Source organism: Gekko japonicus, unplaced genomic scaffold (assembly GCF_001447785.1).
Source record: "Gekko japonicus isolate JY-2015 unplaced genomic scaffold, Gekko_japonicus_V1.1 scaffold229, whole genome shotgun sequence".
In the NCBI taxonomy this organism is placed as follows: Eukaryota; Metazoa; Chordata; class Lepidosauria; order Squamata; family Gekkonidae; genus Gekko; species Gekko japonicus.
Genome location: NW_015166426.1, coordinates 406,699 through 419,128, shown reverse-complemented (window position 1 = coordinate 419,128; position 12,430 = coordinate 406,699). Strand labels below are relative to the sequence as shown.

The 12,430-nt window shown below is 44.2% G+C and overlaps 1 protein-coding gene across 1 annotated transcript in view; it reads right to left on the bottom strand.

The window, feature by feature from the left end:
* The window catches only part of LOC107110907 (glutamate receptor ionotropic, delta-2-like), a 1,200,243-nt gene extending 1,188,888 nt beyond the window's left edge, over positions 1-11,355 (bottom strand). Inside the window, 1 exon segment of the mRNA XM_015411751.1 lies at positions 11,301-11,355. Within this exon segment, the coding sequence (XP_015267237.1) occupies positions 11,301-11,355 (55 nt within the window).
* Between the last annotated feature and the right edge of the window lie 1,075 nt (positions 11,356-12,430).

The window sequence follows — 12,430 nt, the reverse complement described above, 5'->3', positions numbered from 1 at the left end:
GTGGTCTGCACTGGATACAGTATTGCATTATAGATGGACAGCATTTGTTCACAACCAGAGCCCATGATTGCCATTGTGGTGAAAGTCCTGGGCTCAGTCCCCAAAATCTCCAGTTAAAGGGATCAGGCAATAGGTGATGTGAAAGATCTCTCTACCTGCAATCTGGAGAGCTCCTTCTAGTCAGAGTAAACAGTACTGACCTCGACAGACCAATGGTCTGACCATTTCATGTATTCATTTACTAGCTCAAAGTATAACTTAAAGATCTTTGGTGGCAATGACATGAAAGACGTTTGCCTCATGTCCTGTAGAGGCAGTCAACATAGATAGTACTGAATTACATGGAGTCTCCTACACCTTTTCCAGTGACATGCCAATAAGGGAAGGGGTTTTTTGTCATCAAGTCAAGCTCACTTCTGGCAACCCCTAGTAGGGCTTGAAAGCAAGGGATGTTCAGAGGTGACTTGCCATTGCCTGCCTCTGCATCATGACCCTGGTATTAATTGGAGATCTCCCATCCAAATACTAGCCAGGGCCAGCCCTGCTTAGCTGCCGAGATCTGACGAGATCAGGCTAATCTGGGCTATCCAGGTCAGAGCTCCAGTGAGGGAGTTTTGACTTTTTTGAGGCTCATTGCAGACTCAACAGTTTCTGTCTTTTTTTAAACTTAAGGTAGAGGCATACATTGGTATGCTGTATTAGAGACAACATGGGCTGTTGGTGGAAAGAGCCATCAAGTCACAGCTGATTTATAAGGTTTTAAAGGCAAGCGACATTCAGAGGTGGTTTGCCATTGCCTGCCTCTGTGACGCAATCCTGGACTTCCTTGGTGATCTTCCATCCCAATACTAACCAGGGCTGACCCTGCTTAGCTTCTGAGATTTGGCAATATCAGGCTAGCCTGAGCCAACCAGATCAGGGCACAACATGCGTTACATGTTCAACAACATATGGGTTACAGAGTTTATTCATTCTCATTACAGTCCAGATAGTTTTCAGAACAAAAACAACACAATAATAGGATTTAGAGCCTAAACCACCACACTAGTATAGAAGGTTGCTTAATACTGGTATCAGTGACTCTGAATTTTAAGCGCTCTAGGTAGGGTTTTTCATAACCATACTGATAAATCATAAATTTGTGTGGGTCTTTACGGTTCTCTTTATTCCATGAGAGTTTTCCATGGATCCACGCTTCTTCCCATTCTCACAATACGTTAAGCATAACTCCTCAAGTTCACAAGAGGACTTAGCAGCAGTAGCAGCTAGTATTTATCATGTTACCCAAGAGGTTTCACACATGCATAATTACTTGTGATCCTAAAGGCCCTTTCTGCCCTCTCCTTTCAATCCATGTTGACCACAGTGTCCTCCAAGCAACTCCACACTAAAATCAAATTCAACCTTCTTTTTAATCCAAGTTTTTTTCCCCATTCTGCACTAGATAGAGTTCAACCTTCTTTTTATTCTGGGGCCCCCCCCCCCATTTTGCATTACATTACCTCCCTTCAGTGGTCAGCCGGGTTTCAGCCTACTGTTGCCCTGGGTTATTTGGATGCTGTTTTGCCCTGGACTTAAATTGCCTCCACTTGAAGAATGAGAAAATCTGGAGTGGCAGGCAAATGCAGAAAGGACCAGGGTTAAACTGTGGTTTAGAATCCTGTTTACCACCTTTAGGCTTCAATCATATGCACAATTAGACCTGACATAGGTGGAAATGCCAGGTGGATTTAAAGGGCACGATCAGACAACAAAATCTGGGAAGTGCCCTGCAGCAGTCAGCAACCCGTTCTGCTCCACTGCAGAAGTGGAGTTAAAAGACACTGAGGAAAATCTGGTAGTTAACAGGTTGCAACGGGCCACAGACAGACTTTCCTGTGTCTGATCGTTCCAGCACGCTCTCATGGTGTTCGGATAGTCTGATCAGGCCATCCCGACTCATGTCATTGTCCCCCCCCCTTTTGCAGTATGTGTATCATCGCAAAGTCCATAGGGAGCCCTCAGTGCGGAGGTGCAATTCATCAATCCCTCAGTTAAGCGCATGGGTGGAAAAACTGCACAACCACACACCCCGACTCACCCACAGTTGTGTCTGATCACGCACTGATGGCCTGCGCCCACAGCTTCAAAGGGAGGTGTGATCGTGGAACTGCGGGTCAAATCCCTCTGGAAGAAATAGCCTCGCTTCCCCCCCGGTTTTTCTGGCACGTGTGACCGCAACCTTAATTAACCAACACAGCTGCATACAGATGTCAATGGTAATCACAGGTCCCAGTCACATGTGCAAGATAATGCACGGGGGAAGTGAGGCTATTTACCCCAGAGGAAATTGACCCGCAGTTGCATGATCACACAGTTCTTTGAAACTGTGGACATAGCCTGCCACTGCGTAATGAGACGTGATCGCAGGTGAGGGTTTTGTGGTGGGTTTTTTTGCTGTTTGGTTTCGATTAGCTTAAACGGAGGAGCAATGAATCGCACCTCCACACTGAGGGCTTCCTACGGCAGTATGCAATGATGTGCATACTGGGAAAGGGAAAAAGCAATGGCACGGAGTCGGGATGGCATGATCAGACCATCCCGATGCCATGAGAGCACGCTGGAGCGATCACGCACAGGGGGAAGCCCGTCTGTGGCCCATAGCAACCCGTTTGATACTGGACTTTCTCCAGTATTTCTTAACTCTGCTTCTTCGGCGGAGCAAGACGGGCTGCCGACGGGTGCAGGACACTTGCCAGATGTTCCCGTGTGATCGCGCCCTTAAAATCCGCCTGGCATTTGTGCCTATCGCGTGGCTACTTCTGCGTGTGATCGGGACCACAGTTAGGTTTTTAACTTTGTTTAGAAAATAAATGAGTGCGGCCTCTTCTGGGCTTGGAGCAGAAGTGACTGGGGATGTGGGGGGAGGTAGCTGTGAATCTCCTGCATTCTGCAGGGAGTTGGATTGGATGACCCTGGAGGTCCCTTCCAACTCTATGTTTCTATGATTCTTCTATGCATAGGAGCCTTGTGACAATCGTGTTGGTTGTGATAAGATGTAGGCACATTTTAAAATGCCCCTGGAAACTTATTGGTGAAGAAAGGTGAATAAACCTCAGCTGCTTGTGGTCCAATATCTATCTCATTCACTTCTTCAACTAAATTTATGTGGATCATGGCTTAAAGTGTCTAATAAGGACTTTAACCCTGTGAAAAACTCATAATTTATATTCTTGGCATTTTTAAGAAGCTTCATGTAAAGCCTTACTTTTCTAAAAGCTATTTCAATTTTAAAAAACTATTCCCAGATCTATTTCACAAGACATTTGATCTTGATTTCTAAATTTCAGGAAGTTTCTCACAGATTTTTTTTTTTAACAGAGCTGGTCTTTTTGGCACAGTAGAATATCTTCCAGATAGGTTAAGAAGCATGTCACCTAGTTAGGGTTGGGTTTTTTTTTTAAATTACCTCTGTAGCCAGTGTTCCCTCTAAACTGAGTTAGTGTGAGCTAGCTCACAGTTTTTTAGCTTCCAGCTCAGAGATTTTTGTCTTAGGTCAGGAAGGATGGCTCCAGAGCAAACTAATTTATGCAGTAGCCAGATCGCTCACTCACAACTTTAATGCCAGTAGCTCACAAAACAGAATTTTTGCTCACAGAACTCCATAGCTTAGAGGGAGCATTGCCTGTAGCTAAATGCCGAAGTGCTGGCCATATGATCCCTGTATCCTAGAATTTTCACAGCCCAATGGTTCAAAACACAAACTAGTAGAGCATGAATTATGCATTGAGAATACATACAGATGGCCCATACTCTGGTTCCTTCCTTGTGTCCATGACTGATGGCACTGTGCTTAGGTAAAAAGCAGTGCATTCCTAAACACTTTTTCCTGGGAGTAAGCCTCTCTGAATAGACCTGAGTAGGATTCTAGGTAGATCTGATTAGAGTTGCTCTCACAAATGTACAAAATAGCAGAGTATTAGTTCGTCTAGACCACGTATCACCATATCGAATCCAAAAATGGCTTTCCCCCTTGCGGATGACGAAAACAGAAAAATCGGGTCAGGCACAGACAAGTTCAGCAAACTACCCAGATGTGTCAAAAAGTATCACTTTGTAAATTAAACAAAATGAAATAATAGCAGTAGGGGAGGAAGTAATGAGCTCTATATATTTGGGGGACTCCCCAGGTATAACCAAAAAAAGTTAGCTGTTTGAGGAACAGAATTTCCAAATCGTTAATCCTTTTATGGGCTCCCAGCCTGTTCCTGGATCTAATATTAATGTGCCCAGTCTCCAATACGAGAATGAAAGCAGCCAAAACAGGCTACATGTAAACAACGTTAATTTTTGTTCAGACTAGTTTTTTTAAAAATCCAGAACAATTGTTTTCTAAGAACTCCAAATCTAAATTACCTTTTATCTGTTTTGTGTATGTAAATGCAGAAGGATTTGGCTTCTTCATTATTTAATCCTATAACACAAATATTTGCAAACATGCAACTTTTGCTCATAAAGAAAAGAAATATTAACTCCAATTTAAAAAGTCCTCAGTAGCAATTAATTTTCACCAGGCATCTTGAGTTACCCCGTACAATTTTGGAAATATATTAATGTCGTGCTATCAACTGCACTGCAGCTATCTTATAGGATAAAGGATCTAGCTACTTGGCTATTGGACAAGGGAGGAGCCGAGTCAATTTCTTCTGGTGGGTTGGGTGCCTTCTCCATCTTCTGTTCCCATCAAGCACTGTTCTATGATATCATCCAACTTTTGTTCCCATCTTAGCCCTTCTTATGCCCAAGCTATCACAGGTTCCACAAGGATGGATCTGTATCTCTCAGTTTCCAGCAGAATCTCCTTGGGTCCACATACTTTACTCTCAACCAGGATCTTTCCACAAACTGAGTACAATCTCAAATGAAGCCAATCCATTTTTACTTGTATGTCCATCAAGAAGGAATGGCCTATGCAGAGGTGGTATATTCTGCTCAGAACCTTGGAGGATACAATTTCTGGCTAATTAGGGATTCTGACAAAACATTTCACTTCTCTCCCTCTATATTCCATAGCCTACCCAGGGAGCCTTGTGGTAGTAATGGTAAACCAACTAGCCCACAATGGGACTAAGAAGGAATTGACAAAGAATGCAACTTTAGTTTAGGAAACATAGCAAACCTGAGTGCAGACACTGAATATCTTTGCACCTCAGTTACCTGCTTATAGCACTAAAATGGTGCTTAAAATCAACACTGACCTTCCAGTTCTGCAAGTTTTCAACTTTTTTCTTTTTCCTCAACCATATAACAAAATAACCTGAATTGGGTGAACCATAAGGTGGCAGACATGAGTACTGAAAACCTTTTAGTTATTACTTTTAGGTACCTTTTGTGCTTTGTCACTGGAGGAAAAAAAGAAACATAAAATATTGAAATCTCTTGTCATTCACACAGCAGTCAAAACTTTCAGGTCCCCTTTCAATATGTGTTGTAATAATTTATGGGTAACTTCTCATTTCATGTACAGTTTCCCAATAATTCCCCATTCAGTTTTTAATGTAGTCCAGTTCAGGGGAAAAAATACTTTCAAGTGAACTCAGCTACAGTCTCTTGCATAACAAATAAAGCTTTCAAGAGGGAGACTTCCCTGCACTTGATGAGCATAATGAGAATGGGGCATCATATCTAAGCAGTCCAGTCTCACTATTAAGTATTTAAAGAACGACAGAATTCAGATATAGCAATTAATCATCATATTATTTATAGCACTCCAGGAGTAGCTCACACTACATTAATCAGGGATAACATCTGCTTAATTAACAATGCTGCCAAAAATGTCCAACAAGCCCATAAAAATAGCACCAAGTTGAAGAAAAAGAAGAGAATTGCCCAGGGATTTATAGCTAGGAAACAAGAAGACGTTTCAGTTTGTTCAGGTGCTTGCCCCAGCTCATCTTCCTATTTCTGAACAGGAAGCATGAAGTGGAACAATGTGAATGGTGAGAATATGATGATTTGTTTTTTCAGCAGGGCTGGCCCGACCACACAGGTGAATGAGGCACCCACATGGGTCGCCAAAATGCACAAAGGAGGGGGATGCCTCAGTTACAGAAATGTCTTGGAGAGAGAAATTCTGGGTACAATTTTGGGGAAAGCGCAGAGACAACTTTGCAATTTATCAGCTGGCCGATATATCTTATATCCCAGGAGATACACCTGAAAACCTCCTGATCCCTACTGATTAGCCACGGTATATAGGCACAGCTGTTAAAGAGAAGGAAGACAAGAAACAGTACACATTAACTAAAGAAAATTTATTCAGCCATTATTCATTTAATCTGCTATGGTTAGGTTGCTGAGCAGACAATAAGATAGACAGGATGGCAAAAAAATTAACTAACTTAGGCCCTGGTCACATGGGCTAGATATCGCGGGGGGAGGCGTGGCTAATTGCCCCGGAGAAAACTAGCGCGCGGCCGCCTGAGCACATGTCCCGGTCGAGGTCTCATGGTTAGGGGGGAGATGCCAACCAGATGAGTATCCTGCAGTGTGGCACAGAAGCCACGCCATTGCACTAGCAATCGCTCTTTGTACGCATGTGCTGTTGGGCACTGTAGCACAACCTGCGGAGACGGGCGCCGGATGCCACGTAAGTCCACCGGAAATGCGATCAGATGCCCGCCCTTGGCCCGCGGTTTCCGGAAACTAGTACCTCGTAAGTACTAGTGTTTTAATCAGCACCTTCAGCGGGGAGTCACGGGTTCGCCACGGGAGCACTGCACTTCCCAGATGTTGGGGTGTGATTGCGCCCAGAAAATCCGCGGGACTCCTGTGCCTCTCCCATGGCAACTTTGCTGTCTGACCGGGGCCTTACAGAGCTATCCTGGAGGGGGGGGGGCTGAATCAGAACAGGGACCCGACTGACCCTTAGGCTGGCATAACTCAGAGTTACACCAACATAAGGGAAGTTTACATTGGCACAGGGCACTAGCAGCACTGTGCTGCTGAGTCCTACCGGTGCAGGAGAGCTTCAGCTGCATGACAGCAGAGCAATGGCACAAGCCCCCACAATTAGCATAGATGTGAGTGTTGCAGGGGGCACGGTGGCAGTTCAGCGGCTTCCAAAGTGTTTTCAGCATGGGAACACCCTCCCCGAGCAGGCACAAAACTGCACTGGCAAAAATGGTATCATAACCCACTGATAGTCACTGTAACTTCAAATTAACTCCTCCACACACTGCTGTGGCTACACCTATCCATGAGACACCAAGCAGCTCAGGATACCAACTAAGTGTGCACCCAATCAGCACATTTCTCTGCTCCAGCCATGCTCCACCTCGGGAACCAACCATAGCCCTCCCCCCTGCACATGGATGCCACACACCAGGTGGTTAGGTGTGTCGAAGCTCATCCATACTGGCAAGCAGACCACCCTGTCGGTTCCAATTACACCAAAATGGGGGCATGTGATGAGGAATCTGGCCCTTGTTTGGGAGGGGAAAGCCCATACAGAGCCAGTGGTTCCCCCATATACCATGGTGGGGTTCAGACATCATGGGCGGGCCACCAGCAGGTCATTCTTTGCACAGAATGAAGGGAGGAGAGGCTCTCCAGCTGCTGGTGTGGCCAGCAGGATGCCTCTGCCACCAAATGCATGCCCACACATAAGTCGCAGAAGCCCCCAGTGAGAGCATGGGGTTTCATACCCCGGCCCACGGACCTTCCACATTGGCCCCACCAAGGGGGGGTGAGAGGCACTGCTGCATGGCAATGTTGTAGAGCATGATACAAACTGCAAACGTTTTGCCACTCCCAGAGACTTCATAGTTCTGGAGTCCCATGTCTGGTGGAGGTACCGAACTCACATCTGTAACTGGCCAAATGCCCACTTGATGACCATGCATGTTTGCCAATGAGCTTGGTTGTCGGGTGCACGGTCTTCAGTATATATTTTTAAAAAATAATGTTTAATTAATTTTCTAAATAAGAAAAAGAAAGTCAATAACTACAAGAGAAAACTAACATAGAATAAACATACAACAAATATGGAACATGTACTCATTATTACTGTTTAAATTTTACATAAATAGAATTGTTTCTTTTATACACCAACACTGTTTTAACCATTTATCACATAGAGCTTATATATTAATAGTTATGTTATACATCTTTTCCTCAATCCACTTGTAAAATCTTGACCAGTTTTTCTCAAAAACTGCTTCTTTTTTGTCTTATAATTGTAATGTTAATTTGTCAATTTCCTCTGTTTCCATTAATTTATAGATTATTTCTTCTTTTGATGGAACCTTTTCTTTTCTCCAATATTTTGCATACAAAATCCTAGCTGTGGTTATAAAATGTACAATCATATATACATCTGGATTTTTAAAAAAATTCTGGGATAATGTTTAATAAAAACAATTCTGGTACAAATGGTATTGTTGTTTCTAGCTGTTTTTGTAATATCTCGTGTATCCATATCCAATACTTTTTTGTTATCTGGCAATACCACCACATATGAAAGAAAGAACCAACATTTTGTTTACATTTCCAACATATATTTGACATATTTGGATACCACTTTGCTATATTTTCTGGTGTCATATCCCATCTATAAAACATTTTATATATATTTCCTTTATATGGTGTAGCTTTTGTATATTTTATGTTTATTTTCCATACCTTACTCCATTGGTCTAACTGAATATTATGCCTTACGTTTTGTGCCCATCTACTCATTGAGGATTTCACTACTTCATCTTACATTTTCATATCTAATAACAAAGTATTAAATGACTTTATACATTTTTCATCTATATACAATAAAGTTCTATCCAATTCTGTAGGCTTATCATAAAAACCCATTTGTTTGTCTTTTATGTTTCTAGAGTCAAGTTGCACCCTTTCCCACCAGTTCAGGTGAATACCCTGTCTTTGGAGAGTTTCTTGAGAACTTAGGTTATTTTTCTTATCTAAAAGGTCTTCATATCTCCATAGTTGATCTTTAGTAAATAAGGTGGGATTTATAAAGGCCTCCAATGGTGAAACCCATTTGGGTATTTTTGTGTACAGAATATTTATAATCTCTTCCCATATCTTCAGCAATGCTGCTCTTAACATGTGTTGTTTAAGGTAGTTATGTATACTACTTTTTCCATACCATGCAAAGGCATGCCAGACTAATTTCAAGTCATGACCTTCTAGCTTTAACAGTCTTGGATTTTCAAACGTAATCCACTCTTTCATCCATATCAGAGCTGCTGATTTGTAATAGAGATGCCAATCTGCTACTGCAAAGCCTCTTCTTTCCTTTGTATCCTGTAATACTTTCAAGCTTATTCTAAGTCTTTTACCTTGCCAGATAAATTGCCGTGTCAGTTTGTCTATCTCTTTAAAATACTGTTGGTTTTTTAAGATTGGGATTGTTTCAAATAAGAAAAGAAGTCTTGGTAGCAGATTCATCTTTACAATAGCTATTCTTCCCATGAAAGATAGTTATAAGTGTTTCCACTTTTCCAAATCTTTTTTAATTATAGTCAGAAGATTCATGTAGTTATCTCTTAACAATGAACTACATGTATTGGTTAAAGTTATCCCTAAATATTTTATCTTCTTCTGAACTTCAATACCAGAGCTATCTTGTAGTTGCTGTATCTGTTCTTTGGTACATTTTTTGGTCCATGTTTTTGTCTTCTTGAAATTAATTTTCAATCCAGCTAGCTATCCATATTCTTTTAACAAATTCAATAGTTGAATAATAGATGTTAGTGGGTCTTCCAGGAGAAATACCAAATTGTCTGCAAATGCTTGTAGTTTATATTCTTCTCCTTTAATTTTAAATCCTTTAATCTGGGTGTTCTCTCTTATCATATCATTCAGTGTTTCCAGAGCAAATATAAATAATAATGGGCAACCTTGTTTTGTTCCTTTTTGGATTTCAATATTTTGAGAGAGGTCTTCATTAACCATGACCTTGGCATATTGTTTTGTATAGATTGCTCTCACCATTGTAAAAAAGTATTAGCCACAATGCCAAGGTGATAGTTGTTCTAACAAAAGGGCCCAATTAAGATTATCAAATTTGATAACCTTTGATAGCCTGTCACTAGTTCAATCAATTCCTAGGCAATGCTGGGGATAGACTTGTGGAGAGCCCTAGAAACACTCACAGTAGTTGTCCATAGCTTGATTGGCAGCTCTGGCAGCCAACCATGGAGCTCCCATTCTGCTCTATGGGAGTAGATTGTATGTAGGTATGTATGTGTGTGTATATACATACATATATTTATACACCACACCCTGACTCAGCAGTTTTCACTTTGCAGCAGGAAGAGAGAGGAGAAGAGTTAGTCATCGAGTGAGAGCGAGTTAGAAGGAGAATTGCTTGTTCCTGGCTGATTCAATGAGAGGCTTTGAGGTACTCCTTTTTTCCACACACAATGGGGCAATTTTTTAAACACCTCTCCCAGCTGGGAAGGTGTTCCTTGCTGTGATTTTAGGGACTTGAGCCACACACTTACTTGCCTCTCTCTGCCAGGTGGGAGGGCAAGCTCTTTGAGTTTTATTTTATTTACTTATTTAACAGAAAAATAACACCTCTTGCTGGGGTTTCCTTTACTTTTATTTATTAAAAAACACCTCTTGCTCAGGAGGGACCTGAGCCACTACTAGTGTCTCTCTGCTACCACCAAGTGGGAGGAGGGCAAACTCACAGCCCCCCCCCCCCAAGGCACAAATTACCCCACCAGGCAGAGAGGATGGCCTCTGGCATGAAGAGGCGGCGAGCAAGCGGAGAGCAGGTTCAGCTGCGCCCCAGGAACACAGCCCCAAAGGAGCGGCACAAGCTGCGGCAATGAGTCTCAGTCGCAGGACGGGCCTGACTTGCCCCATGGCCCACGGCATGAAGACTGGCCGGGCAGGATCAGGAGGTGATGGGGAGAGTACCGGCGGAAGTCAGAGGGACCGTGAGATGAGCAGTGCAGTGAGAGATGATTCCGGAACCAGGAGGAGGAATGGCGCCTCAGACCACGGTGTCTAACCCTTTACAGGGGGTGGGGCTGGAGCTGGGGTGGAGCAAGGGGCCAAGGGGGTAATAAAAGAAGGAGAGGAGCTGGCTGATGAGGAAGGACTGGGCTGGTTACAGCTGGAGCATTGCAGCCGCTAGAGAGAAGGGACCATAGCCAGAGACCCAGGGTGGGCAAGAGCGGTGAGGTAACCCTCTGAAAGGCCCGTCATCTGAGGCCACTACTCCCTTCTTCGGAGAGGACCTCCCTCGATGCTTTCTCTCCCCTCCCTTTCATTCCTGACCGCTCCTCACCTACCAAGTGGAACAGCGACAGGCGGCTCACCACCCAGGAGGCACGGGGCTCGCGACATTTCTAATCTGTCTTTTGGGTAAAAATCCAGATTGATTTTGATGTATTGTTTGAAGGAGGACTTTCTTCAATCTGTTAGCCAAAATATCTTCAGTATACAGTTAAAGCAAATATGGTAACAGGGGATACCCTTGGTCACCTGGAGGGAATGGCATGTGAGGCATTGGGGGGTGGGTCCTCTGCTGTATGCCCATCCAACCATGTCCAGCCATCCTTTTGCCCTCTGGCTAGGTGGCCAACAGGTCATTGAGGCCAGATGCAGGTCATTGAGGCCATCATGGAGGCTGCCTGGGAACTTGGCCACGAGGTCTGTAAAGATGCCCAGGTGGTCACAGGAGGCCTGAACATTCAGGTTGTAGATGGCGATTACATTACACATGAGGATCCTCCTGGTGAAGCTTTCAAATGATGTAAACCCTGCCCTGATGGGTGCAACATTGCCCTCCTTGGTGGAGAAGCACACATGCTCTTGGAGGACTGCCAGCGTGGCATCCAGAAATCTGTGTCAGCTGTGGCTAGCTGAGGACTGCAACAACTTGAGCACCAGTGGTCAGGAACCTCAGGGAGAGTAGGATTTCCTGCAAGACATGGATGGCATGGGGAACAGGAGCTTGGCCCTGAAGGGATGGCCCGAGCTCCTAGCACAGAGCCTGGATGGTAGAGTTCTTGTAGCAAGTGAATGTGGTGCACCCCAAGCATGGGAGGTAAGGTCAGGAGGGGGCACATGTGTCTGGCTGCTGGTGGCCCAGATTCTGGCCCCTTGCCCAGTCCCCAGGCACAGGTCCCATGCCTAGCACAGCACAGCACAGCCCACCCACTCTTTCCTCCATGTGGGTGGCAATTTAGCAGGAGCAGCTTGAGAGCTGTTATGAGAGGCAGGAAGCCTTTTCTGTGGGGCAGCAATGGATGGAGGGGCTGGCAGCATCTGAAACAGTGGCTGCCAGGCACCTGGAGGGGCTTTTTGCTGCAGTGAGGGTCGTGGGTGAGGGACAGGGGTGCATCAAGAGGCTGCTGGGGGATCTGTCTTGAGTTTCTCCAGGCCCCCCTGGCACCCCCTGCCCCTCCTGCTGTACCTT